The sequence below is a fragment of the Schistocerca serialis genome, chromosome 6, assembly GCF_023864345.2.
Source record: "Schistocerca serialis cubense isolate TAMUIC-IGC-003099 chromosome 6, iqSchSeri2.2, whole genome shotgun sequence".
In the NCBI taxonomy this organism is placed as follows: domain Eukaryota; kingdom Metazoa; phylum Arthropoda; class Insecta; order Orthoptera; family Acrididae; genus Schistocerca; species Schistocerca serialis.
Genome location: NC_064643.1, coordinates 96,725,290 through 96,747,990, shown reverse-complemented (window position 1 = coordinate 96,747,990; position 22,701 = coordinate 96,725,290). Strand labels below are relative to the sequence as shown.

Here is a 22,701-nt window from a genome sequence, read left to right as displayed (position 1 = left end):
TATTTGTGGGAATGTCAGTGTTGATTCACTGAAAGAGTGTAATAGGAAGAATGACCTTGAAGTCTTGCTCGGTTCTTGCAATTTGACATCTGTCATTAATTTACCTACTCGGGTAGTAAAGGACAGCAGTACATTGATAGATAACACTTTTATAGACCAAGACAGGTTTAAAAACATAAATTCTTGTCCTGTTGAGAATGGCCTTTCTGATCATGATGCTTGGCTAGTTACAGTATATGACATAGCTCCATTCAGTAATTCAAAACTACCCTCCAAAGTTGTGCGTTCAATTAATGACCCAACAATTAGAAATTTCAGAGAAAATCTTCAGCAGTTAGACTGAGATGAGGTGTACAAGGAACCGGATGCTAATTTAAAATATAACTTATTTCATGATACACTTGTAAGAGAATTTGAAAACTGTTTGCCCAAGAAAGTAGTTAAATCTAATTATAAGAAACCATGCAAAAAAACCTTGGCTTACTAAAGAAATAAAAATATCTTGTAACCACAAAAGGGAACTGTATCCAACAACAAGAAAGAGTAATGACCCAGAAACAGCCAAATATTATAAAAACTACTGTGCTACATTAAGAAAGGTTATTAAAAAGTCCAGAAGCATGTGCATCATGTCTGATAACAAAATCAAAACAATTTGGAATATTATTACAAGGGAGACAGGGCAACCAAGAGTACAGGATGACGGCATCACCATCAAAGCGAATGGAAACTTAATAAACAACAAGCTGGAAGTCGAAAACATTTTGAATAATCATCTTTTAAATGTTGTAGAGAAAATAGGATCTAAATGTTCATTAGAAGAAGCAAGGAAGTTAATGGAAGAGGCCTTACCCACACCATTTGATACAATTGAAATTCCACACACCTCTCCTCCTGAAATTAGGAAGATAATAAACTCTCTCAAGAATAAAAGCTCACATGGAATTGATGGCATTTCCAGCAGGATAATAAAAGCTTGTTCCCAAGAAGTAAGTGGGATCCTTAGCCACATATGTAATAGTTCTCTGAAGCAGGGTATTTTGCCAGATAGACTGAAGTATGCCATTGTTAAACCACTGCATAAAAAAGGGGATACATCTGATGTCAGCCGGCCAGAGTGGCCGAGCGGCTCTAGGCGATACAGTCTGGAACTGCACGACCGCTACGGTCGCAGGTTCGAATCCTGCCTCGGGAATGGATGTGTGTGATGTCCTTAGGTTAGATAGGTTTAAGTAGTTCTAAGTTCTAGGGGACTGATGACCTCAGAAGTTGAGTCCCATAGTGCTCAGAGCCATTTGAACCATTTGAACATCTGATGTCAACAACTATCGCCCAATCTCTATTCTGACTGCCTTATCCAAAATTCTTGAAAAAGTAATGTATTGTAGAGTAGCTTCACACCTTTGTAAAAATAAAGTTTTAACAAAATGTCAGTTTGGTTTCCAGAAGGGTTTTTCAACAGAAAATGCTATATATATTTTCACTAATGAAATATTAAATGCTCTGAGTAACCGGAAGTCACCCGTTGGGATTTTTTGTGATCTATCAAAGGCTTTTGATTGTGTAAATCATGGAATACTTCTAGATAAGCTCACATACTGTGTTATGAATGGGACAGTACTCTAATGGTTTAAATCATACCTAACTGGAAGAGTGCAGAAAGTTGAAATAAGTAGTTCATATAATATGCAAAAAACTGGTGATTTCTCAAACTCGGGAACAATCATCAATGGAGTGCTGCAAGGTTTGGTCTTGGGGTCCTCTGCTGTTCTTAATATATATTAATGACTTGCCATTCTATATTCACGAAGATGCAAAGCTGGTACTTTTTGCCGATGATACAAGTATAGCTGTCACGCCCAACAGACAAGAATTAACTGGTGAAATTGTAAATGATGTTTTTCAGAAAATCATTAAGTGGTTCTCTGCAAATGGGCTCTCATTAAACTTTGACAAAACACAGTATATGCAGTTCCACACAGTAAATGGAATGACATCATTAATAAATATAGACTTTGATCAGAAATCGGTAGCTAAGGTAGAATATTCAAAATTTCTAGGTGTATGCATCGATGAGGGGTTGAACTGGAAAAAACACACTGAGGATCTGCAGAAACGTTTGAGTTCAGCTGCTTATGCTATTAGGGTCATTGCAAATTCTGGCGATATACATCTCAGTAAATTAGCTTACCATGCTTATTTTCATTCTCTGCTTTCATATGGCATCATATTCTGGGGTAACTCATCATTAAATAAAAGAGTATTCATTGCACAAAAGCGTGTAATCAGAATAATTGCTGGAGCTCATCCAAGATCATCCTGCAGACACTTACTTAAAGAGCTAGAGATCTTCACTGTAGCCTCACAAAATATATATAGCAGTGTACATGGCTACAACACTAGGAGAAAGGATGATCTTCACTATTCAAGGTTAAATCTAACTTTGGCTCAGAAGGGGATAAATTATGCTGTCACAAAAGTCTTTGGTCACTTACCTAATAGCATCAAAAGTCCGACAGATAGCCATATAGTATTTAAAAGGAAATTAAAAGAATTTCTTAATGGCAACTCCTTCTACTCATTAGATGAATTTTTGGATGTAGTAAGTGGGTAATTTCCCCAACCCACACAAAAAATGAAAAATTATTAAGTGTCATGTAATATTTTGTGTAATGTAATATCTTGTATAGACACCTTTTATTAACCTGACACGTTCCATATCATTACAAAGTGTCGTATTCAAGATCTATGGAACAAGTACTAATCTAATCTAATCTTTCAAAATCTTCTTCACATGGATAAGTTTAAATGTGAAAGCCTTTTGGGTCAGACTTTAAGAACTACGTTATAGCCATATTTGCCTGAATAATGCCATTAAGGAACGATTGACACAAACAGAGCAAAGAAATTCAATACAAGAAGAATGGGCAGTTCTGAGAGATTTAACAGTGACAGCAGCATTGGACCAAGTAGGTAAAAAGATTAGGGCTAGTAGAAATCCTTGGGTAAAAGAAGAGATATTGATTTTAATTGAAGAAAGGAGAAAATATAAAAATGCAGTAAGTCAAGCAGGTGCCAAGGAACACAAACATCTCAAAAATGAAATTGACAGGAAGCGCAAAATGGCTAAGCAGGGATGGCTAGAGGACAAATGTAAGGATGTAGAGGCATATATCACTAGGTGTAAGATAGATACAGTCTACAGGATAATTAAAGAGACCTTTGGAGAAAAGAGAAATACCTGTATGAATATCAGGAGCACACGTGGAAAACCGGTTCTAAGCAAAGAAGGGAAAGCAGAAAGATGGAAGGAGTATATAGAGGGTCTATACAAGGGCGATGTACTTGAGGGTAATATTATGGGAATGGAAGAGGACATAGATGAAGATGAAATGGGAGATATGATACTGCATGAAGAATTTGACAGAGCACTGAAAGACCTAAGTCAAAACAAGGTCCCAGGGGTAGACAGCATTCCATTAGAACTAATGATAGCCTTGGGAGAGCCAGCCCTGACAAAACTCTACCATATGGTGAGCAAGATGTATGAGACAGGTGAAATACCCTCAGACTTCAAGAAGAATATAATAATTCCAATCCCAAAGAAAGCAGGTTTTGACAGGTGTGAAAATTACTGAACTATCAGTCCAATAAGTCAAGGCTGCAAATTACTGACACGAATTCTTTGCAGACGATTGGAAAAACTGGGGAAGTTCAATTTGATTTCTGTAGAAATGTTGGAACACGTGAGGCGATACTGATCCTACAACTTATCTTAGAAGATAGATTAAGAAAAGGCAAACCTACTTTTATAGCATTTGTAGACTTAGAGAAAGCTTTTGACAATGTTGACTGGAATACTCTCTTTCAAATTCTAAAGGTGACGGGGGCCAAATACAGGGAGCAAAAGGCTATTCACAGTTTGTACAGAAACCTGATGGCAGTTAAAAGAGTCAAGGGGCACGAAAGGGAAGCAGTAGTTGGGAAGGGAGTGAGACACTGTTGTAGCCTATACCCAATGTTATTCAATCTGTATATTGAGCAAGCAGTGAAGGAAGCAAAAGAAAAATTCAGAGTAGGAATTAAAATCCATGGAGAAGAAATAAAATCTTTGAGGTTTGCCAATGACATTGTAATTCTGTCAGAGACAGCAAAGGACCTGGAAGAGCAGTTGAATGGAATGGACATTGTCTTGAAAGGAGGATATGAGAAGACCATCAGCAAAAACGAAACGAGGATAATGGAGTGTAGTAGAATTAAATCAGGTGATGCTGAGGGAATTAGATTACGAAATGAGACACTTAAAGTAGTAGATGAGTTTTGCTGTGTGGGGAGCAAAATAACTGATGATGGTTGAAGTAGGGAGGATATAAAATGTAGACTGGCAATGGCAAGGAAAGCATTTCTGAAGAAGAGAAATTTGTTAACATCAAGTATTGATTTAAGTGTCAGGAAGTCATTTCTGAAAGTATTTGTATGGAGTGTAGCCATGTATTGAAGTGAAACATGGATGGTAAATAGTTTAGACAAGAAGATAACAGAAGTTTTCAAAATGTGGTGCTACAGAAGAATGCTGAAGATTAGATGGGTAGATCACATAACTAATGAGGAGGTACTGAATAGAATTGGGGACAAGAGGAATTTGTGGCACATCTTGTCTAGAAGAAGGGATCGGTTGGTAGGACATGTTCTGAGGCATCAAGAGATCACCAATTTAGTAATGGAGGGAAGTGTTGATGGTAAAAATCATAGAGGGAGACCAAGGGATGAATACACTAAGCAGATTCAGAAGGATGTAGGTTGCTGGAGTTACTCATAGATGAAGAACTTGCACAGGATAGGGGTAGCATGGAGAGTTACATCAAACCAGTCTGTGGACTGAAGACCATAACAGCAGTGTCATTTACACTCAACAAAATGTTAAACTTCATCCTGAACAACTTTTAATCACAAACTCCCATTCCAACAACATATTTCTCCCTTGAAACATCTGCATGTTGTAATTTCCTTGTCAAGAGCTGCCCCAAGTGAGAATAAACTCAACTGAGACTCAGCCACATATAAAACATTTTACAGGTGTTTCGCACTCCAGCTTTCTCCATCAAAGCCTAAAATGTTTATTTCATCTTTTTTTGTTTGTGATGGAATAAAGCTAATAAAGCTGCCATCACCAACACAGATAGGAGCTTCACTGCCAAATGGACTGTAGTTAGTAAACCATTCAGTTTCATTACACATGTGATCAGTAGCAGCAAAATCTAAAATCCTCACACGTTCCTCTATATACTTGCATACTACTATGAAGCAGTTTTGTTTATCAGGACATGCCCTCTCAATTTATACTGATTCTGCCCTTGTTCCCTTGACATAGGGTTTCTGCAGTCTTTTGCATAATGGCCAGGTTTATTATATTTGGAGAAAACATTTCTGTAGTCTTTCATCCAATGGCAGTTTATTACATTTGAAACATTTACCTGTTTTCTTTTTTTATGGCGTTCTTTCTAAAATGTTAGTTTTTATGTTGCTTACCTCCCAGGAACACCTCCTGCATTGTATCTTCCTGGAGATTTAGATGTGCTTGTCTTTGTTGCTCAGGATGTGTCGACTCCCATGCACTCAGAAAATGGTTATAGCTCATTGGTAACATCTTTACATTAGAGAAAACATAATAGGGTTAATTTAAACGTGTACATGGATATCCACAACTAAATATGGAGTATTTTACAAAATTTAAGATTTTTATTATCAGATACAATATTTAATAGCCAAAGTTATTTCACACTGACAAGAAAATTATATTCTCTTCTTTTGTTGTAACTAATGCACATGTACCAAAAGGGAACTGCGATGAAATGAAGAAGTTTAAAGTGCTTTTTTGTAATAAAAGTTAACAGATTTCCATAGTAATGTCCCAAAGACATCTTCGTACATCTATCTACTTTTTCCTCATTCATAATAAGATGAATTTATAAACATTGAGTATTAACAAGGAGATCGAAACCAGGTACACAGTAGTACATTGAAAAGACTGAATATGAACTTAATTTTTTGCATACTATATGTTCAACACTGCTGCTGGAACATGCCACCTAAAAAACCAGGTTCACAATTCTGTCAGTGCCCAATGAGAAACCAATGATTTATGCAGCAGAGGCATTAATGTCTGTAACTATTCATGTGCCTTGGGGGAGTAAAAATACAGAGTCACAACAAATGTTTTAATGCCTGTCCTGTATCTATTTCCTGTGGATGACACATTATTGTTTAACAAATTACACACTAGTTCCACCTGAGTCCCTGTTTGTTGATTCAGGAATTCATTCAGCTTCTCTGTTAGATGACCTTTTTTTTATCCAGATAACTTATAATGTCTTTCATCGAAAAGTTTTTCTTCTCTCTTCTTGTAACTTTCTCCTGCAGACTCTTGAATTTTCATCTGTTACTATGCAGCATTGGTTAAAAAAAAACTACACATTTCAGTGGCTATATCAACCATTTCTATTTTGTCTCAGTTCAAACTCCTTAGATGCCTTCTAACTCTGAGTGAAATGAAACAAGATTCGAATCCTAGTTGTACAGATGTGAAACCAAGCTTGGAGAGTACTAGTGAGAAAATGTGCTTGTTTGGAAACAAATGCAACATTTATGTGCCTAAGAATTCAAGTGACTAAGCTGTCCAGTATAATCATGAGATTCTACAGTAGGGTGTTCAGTTGTTATTCTGATCTGCCAACTTTGTTGCTTGTGCTTGGGCATTAAAAGCATTGGAAATGCAAACCATGATGGCACTACTTCTGATTTGAGATGTCTTCTCAATGTACCAGACCTTACAAAATAATCTTCTTCCAAGAAGTGATGTCCACACAAAAAACTGTATGTAGGTGTTAAGCCTTTGTGTTTAGTGGCAGTGCTTCAACAAGTCACATTTTTGCAGAGGAAATCTGTTTGAAACAGAACAAACCTTGCAACATGCATGAGGCAATGCTAAAGATATTTATGCGATTTTTGTCATTTCTTGACATTCACTTAATGTCGAGGGAAAGTTGCTCCACTGATTCCTAAAGCTGTATTCAGAGTAAGAAATAACCATTTTACATTCACAACATACACTCCATTAACAGCAAGTGAAACTTTCTATCCTAACTGGAAGATGGCAGGTGATGAGAGCAAACACTCTCAAGGTGTACAGGAAAACACTGTGGTCACAGACAGCAGATTTACATCCAGATAGTATAGAGATCACTGACCTCCACCCACCACTTGATACATTGGCAGTGCACAAAATTCCATGCTCATGAAGTCAAGTGTACATAGAAACTACTAAAAGAAGCACCTACACCCAGTTTAATGAACATAAGAGCAATAGTGTTCTGGACAAAATGGATAAATCAGCAGTCACAGATTGTGAACTGGGACAAGAGAATCACTTAACTCGATTCCCTGATACTGAAGTTTTATCAAGGTCCAATATTTACAACTTTGGGGAGTACATAGAAATTCAATAACATATAAACAAATTTAATAGAAATGAAGACTGTCTGAAATTAGGCAATTTGAGAGCCTTAGTGCTAAATAAAGCAAACAGCCCCAACTCTTCTGCAGTACGAGCTCTGTTACAGATGCTGTGATAATTAGTGATCTTTGGCAGTGGTCAGATGAGTCACAACCCTACTGTTGCGCACTTACATATAAACAGTTTGGCTTGCTGAGCTTGTTTGAGTTGGAAAGTCAACTAACAAAATCCAAAGGATGTCTCCAGCATTAGGAGACAAAATGTTAAGCACAGAAATATACCTTAGACCACAGCCTAATGGCCATGTAACTAAAATGGAGAGGGATACAAATACTGGCATACTAGCTATGAATAGCTGCATTGTATGGTTTCCATTACATTATTTTTCCCTGGGTTGCTACTCCCACATCACAGGAAACCCAATGTGGAATTTGGGAAATACAGAGAGGCAATAGCAGTCGGCTGAATCTCTGAATCAGTTGTGACCACAACATAACTTATGGGTAGAGTGACTGGTTCACTTTTTGCATTATTATAAGCAGAACATTATGCTGATAGTAAACATAATACAAACAGGAAATTTTCTTAAATATGGCCACGATACAGACTTAAATATGCCACGTTGTATTTAGCCAAAAAAATCTCAGTTGATGTAATGAAATCTGTAAAATTAAATCAGTGTGTTCATACTGGGATTCAAAATTGTGCTCTCCTATTTGGGGCTCTAGAACAAAGGATGATGATGATGATGATGATGTTTTGGATTGTGAGGCACTCAACTGCATGGTTATCAGCAATCTCATCACTTTAATGACTGATGATGAAATAATGAGGACAACACAAACACCCAGTCATCTCGAGGCAGGTGAAAGTCCCCCCTGACCCTGCCGGGTCTACATTTTAAGAGATGTTAATATTTCAACAGGAGGTCAGAGAATACCACTCATGCCTTAGGCCTTACAACTTGCCAACTGCTGCTACATCACCGTATGAGGAGCAATCTATATTTGTGTGTGTTGGAGGGGGGGGGGGGGGGGGGGAGTTTGAGTGCAAGCACACACATGCATTTACCTATGTTTTTGTAGGTTTGGAAAGTCAGAATGGTGAAGGAATGGGGGAGATATATGGAGTTTTATGTGTTAATACATCATTTCTAAGAAAGAAACATATATCTGTAACTGATTTATTACAATTTATTTAAATTTCAGTATAGCTCTGAGTTTGCAAATCCAGTTAATAATATTAAAATTTTTTTGGAAAATCCAGGATGTAATCTAACAATATTATAAAAACGGAAGTTGCTACTCACCATATAGCGGAGATGCTGAGTCGCATATAGGCACAAGTCAAAAATAGATTACACACACACACACACACACACACACACACACACACATTCACACAAATGCAACTCATATACACATTACTACAGTCTCAGACAACTGATGCCACACTGCGAGCAGCAGCACCAGTGCATGGGGTGGCGACGGGTGGGAGTAATGAGGAGGCTGGTGCGGGAAGGGAGAGGGATAGTAGGGTAAGGGTGGCGGACAGTGAAGTGCTGCTGGGGAGTGAGAACGGATGAGATGGAGAGAGAGTAGGGCAGCTATGTGCAGTTTGGAGGTTAGATGGAGAGCAGGGTAGAGGTGGGGTGGGAGGGGGGTGTAGCAGAAAAAGAGAGAAGTAAAATTACTGGGTGGGACGGTGGAATGAGGGCTGTGTAGTGCTGGAATGGGAACAGGGAAGGGGCTAGATAGTTGAGGACAATGACTAACAAGGGTTGAGGCCAGGAGGGTTACGGGAATGTAGGATATATTGTGTAGAAAGTTTCCACCTGTGCAGTTGAGAAAAGCTGGTGTTTGTGGGAATTATCCATGTGGCACAGGCTGTGGAGCAGTCATTGAAATGAAGGATGTCGTGTTTGGCAGCGTATTCAGCAGCAGGATGGTCCACTTGTTTATTGGCCTCAGTTTGTTGGGTTATTCATGTGGACAGACAGCTTGTTGGCTATCATGCCCACATAGAGTGCAGCACAGTGGTTGCAGCTTAGCTTGTAGATCACATGGCTGGTTTCACAGGTAGCCCTGCCGTTGGTGCGATAGCTGATGTTTGTGACTGGACTGGAGTAGGTAGTGGTGAGAGAATGTATGAGACAGGTCTAGCATCTAGGTCTATTACAGGGGTATGAGCCATGAGGTAAGGGATTGGGAGCCGGGGTTGTGTAGGGATGGATGAGTATATTGTGTAGGTTCGGTGAATGGCAGAATACTACTACGTGAGGGGTTGGAAGGCTAGTGGGCAGGACATTTCTCATTTCAGGGCACGACAAGAGGTAGTTGAAACCCTGGTGGAGAATGAAATTTAGTTGGTCAAGTCCTGGGTGGTACTCAGTTACGAGGGGAATGCTCTTCTGTGGATGGTGGGACTTAGGGAGGTGGTGGGAAACTTAAAGATAAGGCATGGGAGGTTTGTTTTTGTACAAGGATGAGAGGATAATTACGGTCTGTGAAGGCTTCAGTGGGACCCTCAGTATATTTTGAGAGGGACTGCTCGTCACTGCAGATGCGACGACTGTGGGTGGCGAGGCTGTATGGAAGGGGTGTCTTGGTATGGAACGGGTGGCAGCTGTTGAACTGGAGGTATTGCTGATGGTTAGGTTAGGTTTGATATGGACAGAGGTACTTTGAAGTGGAGGTCAACATCTAGGAAGGGGCTTGTTGGGTTGAGTATGACCAGGTGAAGCAAATGGGGAAGAAGTTGTTGAGGCTCTGGGGAATGTTGATAGGGTGTCCTCACCCTCAATCCAGATTGGGGTATGGCTGTGGGCCCTCTCCCCTGCCCTCCATCTAATCTCTGGATTGCACATAGCTAACCTAATGTCTCTCCAGCTCATCGCTACTCACTCCCCAGCAGCATTTCACTGTCCAATGCTCCTACCCTACTATCCCTCCTCCTTACCCCCCCACCCAGTCACCACTCCAATTATGCACTGGTGCTGCTGCTCACAGTGTGGCTTCAGTTGCCTGATACTGCAGTCATGTATATGTATGTGTGTGTGTGATCTATTTTTGATGAAGGCCTTACTTGCTGAAATCTTTATTTGTGACAGTCTTTCTGTTGTGCCTATCTGTGACAGCATCTCCGCTATATGGCAAGTAGCAACTTTCCTTTCCAAAATATTACTAACAAAATTTTACTAGAATACTAGCAATGAAGTGTCTGATTCTTAAACATGAATTTTTCTATGAAGAATTAATGGAAAAACCATGAACATAAAATATTTTTCATTTACTTAACAACATGCTGCTTCATGTGTTGTATCCTTCAGATATTTTATTTCAGAGATACAGATATTATTTGTACACAAGTGGAGTTTGTTATGGTAAATGGACTTCGTAAAATGTAGACTTTAAACTATATCCTTACTGCTGTCTTATTTTAGTGCCATGTTTTTCTAATTAGTGTGTACCAATAAAGTCACTTCATCCTTCATTTAACTAGATTTAAAACTAAGAATACCAGTAAACTACGATAATTTGTGTACACCAGCTATAGTGTGTAATGTTAAATTGGTTTCAGTTCCACCTGATCCTCCATCATTGTCAGTGATAGCATCTTATGCTGATAGCCTCCAGCTGCAATGGACTGATAACCACAATGGTGGAAGCCCAATATTAGGTTTGTCTCTGTTTTTCTAATAATTATTCTTAAAGGGCAATATTTTCTTGTACTGTGCAGTGAAGATATGCCCTCAGCACACTTTCCTCTACAGCATGCAAATTTTATATCTTGATGTCATATTTATATTATTTATTGGTCCAGTTATTTACAATGAGATATAAATTTACAGGCTATGTGATTAACTATAAAAGGGACCATGGTGACTGGGAGGAGTTGCATATTGAATCAAGAGCAAATTCCCACTTGCTACAAAATTTGTGGTGTGGTACACGATATCAGCTCTACATAACAGCCTACAACAAGATAGGTACAGGTCTTCCATGTGATATTGTGAATGCATACACAAAAGGAACAGGTACATAGCTTCTTATTTGTAATGTTAAATTTGTAAATGAGGTATATAACTTGCTAAGAGGAGGAAATAGGGAAGTTACAATGTTGTGTTTCTTGAAAAAGGATAGCCATGCATGTAAATGCATTTTCTTACAGTTCCGGTGAAACCTAAACAGAGCCAGTTGCTGACTGTGAATTCAACAGTTGTGACCATTTGGTTGGATTCCTGGGGTGATGGTGGCTGTGCAATACTCTATTTCATTATTGAATACCATGATACTGAACGGTCCCGAGACTGGACATTAGTGTCAAACAATGTGCTTCCAACAGAACGAGTTTACAGTGTTTTGGATCTTACACCTGCAACAAAGTATAGGCTTCGAGTTACAGCTCACAACAATGCAGGCTCAACAATAGCTTATTACAACTTCACTACACTTACTGTGGAAGGTGGTATGTGTGATATAATTTTTATATGCATGAAATATGTAACACTATCTATAGTTTCACATTTTAAATGATTATATTGTGAATGGTTCTCTCTGTTAAAATGAAAAATTAACGCCATTGACTAAAATCTGAAATAAAAATAATAGTTGAATTTGCTTTATCCAGTTATTGAAATTTCTCATAACTACGGATGGGAAGGAGCAAACTGTTTTGCTTTGAAAAGACCTTTAATGACCATGACCGCATTCAGTATTATTTATTCTGATGACTGGTTTCAGCAAAAAAATTTTGTTGTTTTATGTCCTGTTCCATTAGGACTGTACCACACCTGCCATGTTGACATTATAGTGGATGGGACATGGCACATTCCCACACATGTTTGTTAAAAATAAAACAGGTTTGTCACAAATAAAAATAATACAGTTAAAAAGCACCATGTATAACTAGGGATGGATGTGCACACATAATGTTCCACTAGTGCGTGGTAAATGCTAAATAGGCTATTTTACTATGTTAAAAATATGGTTTGGATTGCTGTTAATTGGAGTGATTATAACATTCAAATTGCATTTACACTGAATATTCTCACAAAATATCTCTTTTATTTTTATGTAATTAAAGCTTAAATATCAAGATTTGCTCATGCAATTGAAAATGCTCGTTATTGGCTAAGGCTCTGGTGACACCATAGACTTGCAGTAACATGAAGCTATACATGTGTCACAGGAGTGTTAGCCAAAGTTACTAGGATTCTACAAACTTTTTCTGCAAATAGTTAAGCTATTTAATGATGGAAAGTGAATTTACAACTTTTAAGGAACAATAGAAAGAAATTTTGTGAAGACTGATAGTGGAAACCTTAATAAAATTATGCTCCTCTCATTTAAAGCAGCAATATGTGCAAGGATGGACATTCTTATCCCTGCTCCATGCAACATCATTGAACTCACCCAAAACTAAGGAATTGTGGAACTTTTGCTAATGGGTCCATATCTTATATCTAGATTGTTGACTATTTCAATGGTGGGATGTATTGTACGCAGCTTCACATTAATCTTAGTCTGAGAAATACAAAATATTACCTTTTTTTGGAAAGCATTGTTTGTAGTGAAGGTATCACCATACTCCCCCTCTACAACAAGGTGTAGGACGATGAGGTTTTGTATGCAAAGAGATATAAAGCATTTACAACATGCAGGTAACACAAACGTGGCGTTTGTGAGTGTAAACTAACGTCATGTGTGAAGCAGACTTAACTTCATTTATTGCAACATGATAAAACTTCAAAAGCTTAAACAATAAGGATTCTAGCTGGACAGTACAAAAATAAAAATAAAATATTGTTTTGAATGTGACATGTGTGAACAGCTACTGCAAAAATTAAGTGCATGTAAACACCAAAGAAAACACAATAATACTCTGTAATCGGTGTGGTGAAGTTTAGTAATTGTGAATTGGTTTTCATATGAAAGGACTGTCAAAATGTTTTATAAATAAGTTAAAATATTGTTGTAGGCTAGATTTGAATCAGGAGCCTATGGATATCATCTTCCAATAGTACACAGTCCACAACTCTACCAACCAATCTACAAATGCTGTACAAGGAAGCGGGTAGAACAATAATTTTTACTAAGACTTTAATTTTTTCGACTGATGCAATCCTCCTTTGTAACAGCGAGAAAGTGTATGTGACAGGTAAATTAATTTTAACTTTAGAGAGTTGAGAGAACTTTGGCATTGACACAGTAGCAATTTGCCAGTACAGTGCAAGCAATTTTTATGCACTTTCTCAAACTCTGGAACACTCAAAAACAATTTTTCAAGAGTTTTTATGGATGTCTTTGTAGTATGATACTACACACCATTTGGAATCGCATTTTCTGAAACGTAAATTCCAAAACAAGACATCACTGTGAGTTAGCTTTATGATAGTCGTAGCACATGTGTGCACTGTTATGCAGTTAATCATCTAACAAGCATCAGTGGAATTCTGTATGTGTGATTATCCCTAGTTACAGAAAGTGTTTTTTAATTATTTTTTTTATATGTAACAAACCTGTGTGAAATGTACTTTGACTTATCCACTATAATATTGATATGGCAGGTGTGATACAGTCATATTGGAACAGGAAGTATAACAACAAACTTTATTTGAAGATCAGAAGATGACAGTCTTAACTGTTGTAACTGGTCATCAGGAATAAATAATATTGAATGCTACCTTTGCCACTAAAAGTTTCTTATCCAAGTATATTTTGGTAAATATTAAAAATATAAAAGATAGCAGTTGTGAAATGCGTATATTTGTCAATGCATTTAGTAATGACCCCAGTATTTAGAAGATAACAACTAAAACATAAAAATTGTATTGATTGATTGTTTTTGTTGTGGTCTTCAGTCCAGAGACTGGTTTGATGCAGCTCTCCTTGCTACTATATCCTGTGCAAGCTTCTTAATTTCCAAGTAACTATTGCACCCTGCATCATTCTGAATCTGCTTAGTGTATTCATCTCTTGGTCTCCCTCTATGACTTTTACCCTCCACACTGCCCTCCAATACTAATTAGTTAGTTAGTTAGTTAGTTGGTGGTGCGTCACAACATGACCTACCAACCAATCCCTTCTTCTAGACAAGTTGTACCAGAAATTCCTCTTCTCCCCAATTCTATTCAGTATCTCCTCATTAGTTACATGATCTACTCATATAATCTTCAACATTATCCTGTAGCACCACATTTCAAAAGCTTCTATTCTCTTCTTGTCTAAACTAATTTTCATCCATGTTTCACATACAAATACTTTCAGAAAAGACTTCTTGACACTTAAATCTATACTCAATGTTAACAAATTTCTCTTCTTCAGAAAAGCTTTTCTTGCCATATTCAGTCTACATTTTATATCCTCCCTACTTCGACCATCATCAGTTATTTTTCTCCCCAAATAGCAAAACTCATCTATTACTTTAAGTGTCTCATTTCCTAATCTGATTCCCTCAGGATCACCTTATTTAGTTAGACTACACGTCATTATTGTCATTTTGCTTTTGTTGATGTTCATCTTATAGCCTCCTTTCAAACCACTGTCCATTCTGTTCAACTGCTCTTCCAGGTTTGTATTGATCACATTGTTGAATAGATTTCCATTGCAACAAATCTTATGAATGTGTCTTGGTTTTTCTTCAGTCTTGCTTTCAATACCAAGCACAATGCCAGGATTGTCTCTCTGGTGTCATTACCTTTTGTAAGGCAAACAGGTCATCACCAAACAATTCCTCCATTTTCTTTTCCATTCTTCTGTACCAATACAAGAGAAGGAAAGTTGCTACTCACCATATAGCGGAGATGCTGAGCCGGGATAGGCACAATAAAAAGATTCACACAATCATAGCTTTTGGCCATTAAGGCCTTTGTCAGCAGTAGACACACATACACACATGCGCACACACACACTCACGCAAACGCAACTTGCAGACACATCTGCAGTCTCAGAGAGCTGAAACTAAACTGCGAGCAGCAGCACCAGTACATGATGGGAGTGGCAACTGGGTGGGGGTAAGGAGAAGGCTGGGGTGGGGAGGGGGGAGGGATAGTAAGGTGGGAGTGGCAGACAGGGTCTCACTGAAGCCTTCACTGACCGTAATTATCCTCCCATCCTTGTACAAAAACAAATCTCCTGTGCCTTATCTTTCCAGTCTCCTACCACCTCACAAAGTTCCACAGTTCGGCCACAGAGAAGCATTCCCCTCGTAATTCAGTACCATCCAGGACTGGAGCAACTGAATTACATTCTCTGCCAGGGTTTCAATTACCTCTCGTCATGCCCTGAAATGAGAAATGTCCTACCCACTATCCTTCCCACCCCTCCTACCACGGTATTCCGCCGTCCCCCGAACCTACACAATATACTCGTCCATCCTTACACAACCCCTACTCCCAATCCCTTACCTCATGGCTCATACCCCTGTAATAGACCTAGATGTGAGACCTGTCCCATACATCCTTCTACCACCACCTACTCCAGTCCGGTCACTAACATTACCTATCACATCAAAGGCAGGGCTACCTGTGAAACCAGTCATGTGATCTACAAGCTAAGCTGCAACCACTGTGCTGCATTCTACGTAAGCATGACAACCAATAAGCTGTCTGTCCGCATGAATGGCCACCGACAAACTGTGGCCAAAAAACAAGTGGACCACCCTGTAGCTGAACACGCTGCCAAACATGATACCCCTCATCTCAATGACTGCTTCACAGCCTGTGCCATATGGACCCTTCCCACCAACACCAGCTTTTCTGAATTGCGCAGGTGGGAACTTTCCCTGCAATACATCCTATGTTCACGTAACTCTCCTGGCCTCAACCTTCGTTAGTCACTGTCCTCACCCATCCACACCCCTCCCTGTTCCCATTCCAGCACTACACAGCCGTCATTTCACTGCCACACCCAGTCTTTTAATTTCTTTTATTTTTATTTCTCTCCATTCCACTACTTAACCCTCTCCCCTCCACACCTTCTCTCCTACCCTCTGTCTAAACTGCAATGCTTCACTGTCCGCCACTCCCACCTTACTATCCCTCCCCCTCCCCGCCCCAGCCTCCTCCATACCCCCACCCAGTCGCCACTCCCATCATGCACCGGTGCTGCTGCTCGCAATGTAGTTTCAGCTCTCTGAGACTGCAGATGTGTGTGCAAGTTGCGCTTGTGTGTGTGTGTGTGTGTGTGTGTGTGTGTGTGTGTGTGTGTGTGTGTGTGTCTACTGCTGACAATGGCCCTAATGGCCGAAAGCTATGATTGTGTGAATCTTTTTATTGTGCCTATCGCGGCTCAGCATCTCTGCTATATGGTGAGTAGCAACTTTCCTTCTCTCATATTGTTACATTCCATCCTGGATTTTCCATTCTTCTGTATATTACAAGGGCTATCCATAAAGTACATTACGTTTTCGTTTGTGTCCATTTGGGGCGGGGCTAGTGCGGCCATCTTGGTGTCATGGCATTCCACCGCTCAGTCAGCATCCTGCCGTGCTAGTGAGAGGTTCATGCTGTACTCCGTTCAGTTACTGTGACAGTTTGAAATGGCAGCGTTAATTGAAAATGCCGCGAAGTGTGAAGTGCATGCTGTAATAAGGTTTCTGACCGCAAAAAACTGTACACCGATAGAAATCTATCGGCAGCTTTGTGAAGTGTATGGGGACAACATAATCACTGAAGGTGGAGTGCGTCAAGGGATCATAAAATTTAAAAATGGCCGAACTAACATTCACGACGAAGAGCGAAGTGGAAGACCCAGCATAGTGACTGCCGAACTTGTCGAAAAAGTCGATGCCGCGGTCCTTGAAAACCTTAATTTCACAATAATGGAACCCTCTATGAGTTTTCCACAAATTTCACAAAGTTTGTTGCACTAAATCATTACCAAAAAGCTTGGTTACCACATGTGGTGGTGGTTAGTGTTTAACGTCCCGTCGACAACGAGGTCATTAGAGACGCAGCGCAAGCTCGGGTTAGGGAAGGATTGGGAAGGAAATCGGCCGTGCCCTTTCAAAGGAACCATCCCGGCATTTGCCTGAAATGATTTAGGGAAATCACGGAAAACCTAAATCAGGATGGCCGGAGACGGGATTGAACCGTCGTCCTCCCGAATGCGAGTCCAGTGTGCTAACCACTGCGCCACCTCGCTCGGTTTACCACAAGTCTTGTGCAAGATGGATACCAAAAATCTTGACAGAGATTCACAAAAATCAGCGAATGGCTGCAGCGTTAACGTTTTTGGACGCTTACGAGAAAGATGGTGACTCATTACTCGATCACATCGTTACTGGTGACGAAACATGGGTTAAGCATGTGAACTGCGAGACAAAATTGCAGTCAATACAGTGGGGGCACACAAATTCCCCCCAAAAACCCAAGAAATGCATGCAGACAATGTCAGTAAGGAAGGTGATGGCGGCTGTCTTTTGGGACAGAAAAGGTGTGATTTTTGTGGATTTCCTGGAAAGAGGCACTACAATAAACTCTCAAAGGTATTGCCAAACTCTGCACAACCTCAGAAGAGCAATACAAAACAAGCACAGGGGAAAGTTGGGCTCAAAGATCTTGCTGATTCACGACAACGCCCGGGCCCACACGGCAAATGCCACTCGTGAAGTTCTCGAATGTTTTAAGTGGGAGTTGTTTACTCATCCGCCGTAAAGGAATTTCCAAGCTTGTCCATGGCTACGATAAGTGCCTTAATTTAAATGGCAACTATGTAGAAAAGTTGTATTTAAGTGTGGGTTTCATCTGTATATAATTTAAAAAAATTCCAATACTTTATTTATTTTTAATTCCAAAACGTAATGTACTTTGTGGATAGCTCTCGTATTTGTGTCAGCAACTTCGATGCATGAGCTGTTCAGCTGATTGTGCGATAGTTCTCACACTCATCTGCTCTTCTCTCTTCAAAACTGAATGGGTGATATTTTTCTGAATGTCTGATATCAGCTGTCACATAAATTCCACACACCACCTTGAATAGTTAACTAGTTGTTTGGTTGACACCCCTCTCCCCCCATCCCCCCCACCCCCTCCCCCCTTCCCACACACATGCACACCACTCTTTCCCGCTAGTGAGTTCAGAAATTCCAATGGAATGTCAAGTTCTCTCCCTCATAGAGACCTTCAGTATACTCTTTCCACCTATCTACTCTTTCCTCTGCATTTAACATTGGAATTCCCATTGCATTCGTAATGTTATCACCCATTCTTGTAATTCACCAAAATTCTTTCAGCTTTTCTATAAGCTGAGTCAGGCCTTCCAACAGTCATTTCTTTTCTCATTTCTTCACATTTTTCCTGCAACCATTTCTGTTGGCTACTCCGCATTTCCTGTTTATTTTATTCGTATGTGATTTATATTTCTGTTATTCCCTGAACATTTATGTATTTCCTTCTTTCATCAGTCAGTTGAATTATTTCTTTTGTTACTCAAGGTGTCTTCAGAGTTATCTTCCTTGTACCTCTGTCTGACTGCCCAACATCTGTGATTGCCCTTTCTAGATACTCCTCATCAACTGGCCTGCCTACAGTGGTGTTCTCTATCACAGTATCCACATTCTTAACAAACTTTAAATATGTTTCATCATTCCTAAGTACTTTAGTATTGCAATTCCTTCCACACTAAATCTTCTGAACGATTCTCTTAAATTTCAGTCTGTTCTTCAATGTTACTAAAGTATCTATATGCACCTGGATACCCCTACAATCCTGTATCTGATTTAGGAATCTCTGACTGTGATGTAATTCATCTGGAATCTTCTTGAGTCTCTGGGTATTTTCCAATTATACCTTCTCCTCTTGTAATTCTGTAACAGAGCATTTGCTATTACCATCTGATATTTATTGCAGAACTCAATTATTCTTTCTCCTCCCTCATTCCTACTGCCAAGCCCATATTCTCCTGTAACCCTTTCTTCTATTCCTTCCCCTACAGCCACATTCTAATCCCCTATGACTATTAGATTATCATCTCCCTTTACATACTGAATTACTCATTCAGTATCCTCATAAGCTTCTCTATCTCTTCATCTCCTTGCGAAGCCAACATGTATACTGGAACTATAGTTGTCGGCTTTCATGTGCTGTCAAATCTGCTGAGAATAACCCTATCACTGAACTGTTTGTAGTAACTCACTCTCTGCATTGCTTTCCTATTCACAATGAATCCTACTCCCATTGTACCATTTTCTGCTGCTGTTGGTATTGCCCCACATTCGTCTGACCAGAAATTCTTATCTTTTTTCCATTTATCATCACTGATCCGCACTATATCTAGACTGAGCCTTTGCATTTACATTTTTGGAGTTTCTAGCTTTTCTACTACTTTCAAACTTCTGACATTCCATGTTCTGACTCATTATCCCTTAATTGGTTATTCCATCTTTTTCTCATGTTCACTTTCTCACTGACAGTCCCCTCCCAGAGATCTGAATGGGAGACAAACGCGGAATCTTTTGCTAATGGAGGGACCATCATGAACTTTTTCAGTTGCAGGCCACATGTTCATTGGCTACATGTTATGTGCCTTTAATGCAGTGGTTTCCATTGCTTTCTGCCTCCTCATGCCGCAATCATTGCAGATTCTTCTGTCACTTATGGGCAGTTTCTGACCTCAAGGGCAGCGGAGTGTCCTGAACATCTATCAGTTCCTCTGCCATCTTTCACAAGGCTGTTGGCAGAGTGGGGTGACTTCTTAATTCTTTGGTCACAACTGGTGACAGTTTTTATTCAAAATTTAAGCAGTGGCTGGGTTCTAATCTGGAAAGAAGGATGTTTTGGTTACTAGTCAGAGACACTCCCCTAGACCATGGACTCATAAGTGTTGCTATGTGAAGACAAAGTGAAAAGTTCTCAGCCTAACAGTACACACTTCCAATTATTAGTTAAAAAATGATCATATTTTTACAAAGTTGCTGATGAGTCTTCGGGGCTGTATGGCTGTGGTCGAAGAAACTTTACAGTTCCTGATGTTTCATCCAGAGCTGCGCTGGATATCTTTGGATGTGCTCCTGGCAATGCTGAATCTTGCCGACAGATAGCATTGCTAGGAGCACCTGCAACAATGTCCACTGCAGCTCTGGGCAGAATTTCAGTAACTGTAAAGTTTCTTCAACTACAGCCATACAGCCAGAAGACTCATAAGCAACTATGACATCCGGACTTCATTGTATGATATTTTTACAAAGTTATCTTTTTATTCAGTTCACCATTTCATTATTTTTCCAGCCCTTAGATTCCATCCCTGAAGTGTAATTGTGAGAAGTTTGGAAAACATCCAACTAAACTGTAAAACTTTTTTATTTATATGTGAGAGTAGGTGGAAGTCAGAGTATAGGAAATCTGATGATTAGGGTGGATGGTTGAACAGTTCATATTTCATATCGCTCAGTTTTTCCACTGTGCACTTACCTTTATAGACAGGACATGAAATATGACTTCCCCCCTATTCTTTTACAATCCAGGCATCATTTTAGCCATTTCTTCAGATAGTCTGTCCATAAGGCTATTGTGATAGTTACCAGTTATTGATTTAGACAAGGTAATTAATAGGAAGATTCAGTTTTGCTTCCAAGGAAACACTGTCCATGACATATCTGGGTTATGAAAATGATTGTTGCCTTTTTTCATGCAGGTTACCCAGCTTTCACTCACAGTGTTGATTACTGTTTCAGCTCTGCCTTTATGTTGGAGATTCATATCCCATTCACAATAACAAATTTATGCACAAATCCAATGGAGTCCTCTGAGAAATTAGTTTTTATATTTGCTTTTGGTCAACATTGACTGAAGATAGCACTTATTTTTAAGTAGCTTCACAAAGTAATTCTTAATATAAATTTAGTGTACTGCTTCCTCTGATATTGCTATGGCATCAGCTATTTCACATCTTTTTAATTTCTGTTGCTCCAGTACCATATTGAGCACTTTCCCAGTGTATTCATCTGTGGTTTTAGTTTTGGGATGTCACTCAACATCTCCAAAAGAAGCTTGGCATGCTTGAATTCAGCTGTCTATTCATTAACTGTTGAAAATCGTGGAATAGACTCCTTATAAAACTTCACCAGTTTGGATGAATTTATATTGGTGATAAAACATCTAACTCAAAGAAAGGTGTACTAGTTTATCTATGCTGAAGCACCAAAGAAACTGGTATAAGTGTGTGTATTCACGTACAGAGATATGTAAACAGGCAGAATATGGCACTGTGAACAGCAGCGCGCATGTAAGACAACAAGTGTCTGGCACTGTTGATAGTTTGGTTACTGCTGCTACAATGGCAAATTATTAAGGTTTAAGTGAGTTGAAACATGGTGTCATACGAGCAATGGGACGCAGCATCTCTGAGGCAATGATGAAGTGGGGATTTTCCCATGCGAACATTTCACGAGTGTACCATGAATATCAGGAATTCTGTAAAACATCAAATCTTCAACATCGCAGTGACCAGAAAAAAATTCTGCGAGAACTGGACCAATGACAACTGAAGAGAATTGTTCAATCTGACAGAAGTGCAGCCCTTCTGCAAATTACTGCAGATTTCAATGCTGGGCTACCAACAAGTGTCAGCGAGGGAACTGTTTAATGAAACATCATCGATATGGGCTTTCGGAGCCAAAGGCCCACTCGTATACCCTTGATGACTGCACAACATAAAGCTTTAGCCTCACCTGTCAACAGCGACATTGGACTGCTAATGACTGGAAACATGTTGCCTGGTCGGACGACTCTCATTTCAAATTGTATTGAGCGTTTCAAATTCTATCGAACGGATGGACATGTACAGATATGGAGACGACCTCATGAATCAATGGACACTGCATGTCAGCAGGGCACTGTTCAAGGTGATGGAGGCTCTGAAATGGTGTGGTGCATGTGCAGTTGGAGTGGTATGGGACACCTGATATGTCTAAATACGACTCTGACAGGTGATCATGTCTGATCTCCTGCATCCATTCTGACAGACTTGGGCAATTCCAGCAGTACTGTGCGACACCCCACACATCCAGAATTGCTACAGAGTGGCTCCAGGGACACTCTTCTGAGTTTAAACACTTCCGCTGGCCACCAAACTCCCCAGACATGACGATTATTGAGCATATCTGGGGTGCCTTGCAACTTGCTGTTCAGAAGAGATCTACACCGTATTGTACTCTTACAAATGCAGGATTCATGGTGTCAATTCCCT

At 39.5% G+C, this 22,701-nt stretch overlaps 1 protein-coding gene across 1 annotated transcript in view; it reads left to right on the top strand.

Moving 5' to 3' along the window:
- LOC126484659 (Down syndrome cell adhesion molecule-like protein Dscam2) overlaps nt 1-22,701 on the top strand; it is a 339,526-nt gene that overhangs the window by 273,126 nt on the left and 43,699 nt on the right. Inside the window, exons 26-28 of the mRNA XM_050108250.1 lie at nt 11,093-11,191; nt 11,364-11,549; nt 11,684-11,980. Of these exons, the coding sequence (XP_049964207.1) occupies nt 11,093-11,191; nt 11,364-11,549; nt 11,684-11,980 (582 nt within the window). The remainder of the gene's footprint in view (nt 1-11,092; nt 11,192-11,363; nt 11,550-11,683; nt 11,981-22,701) is intronic.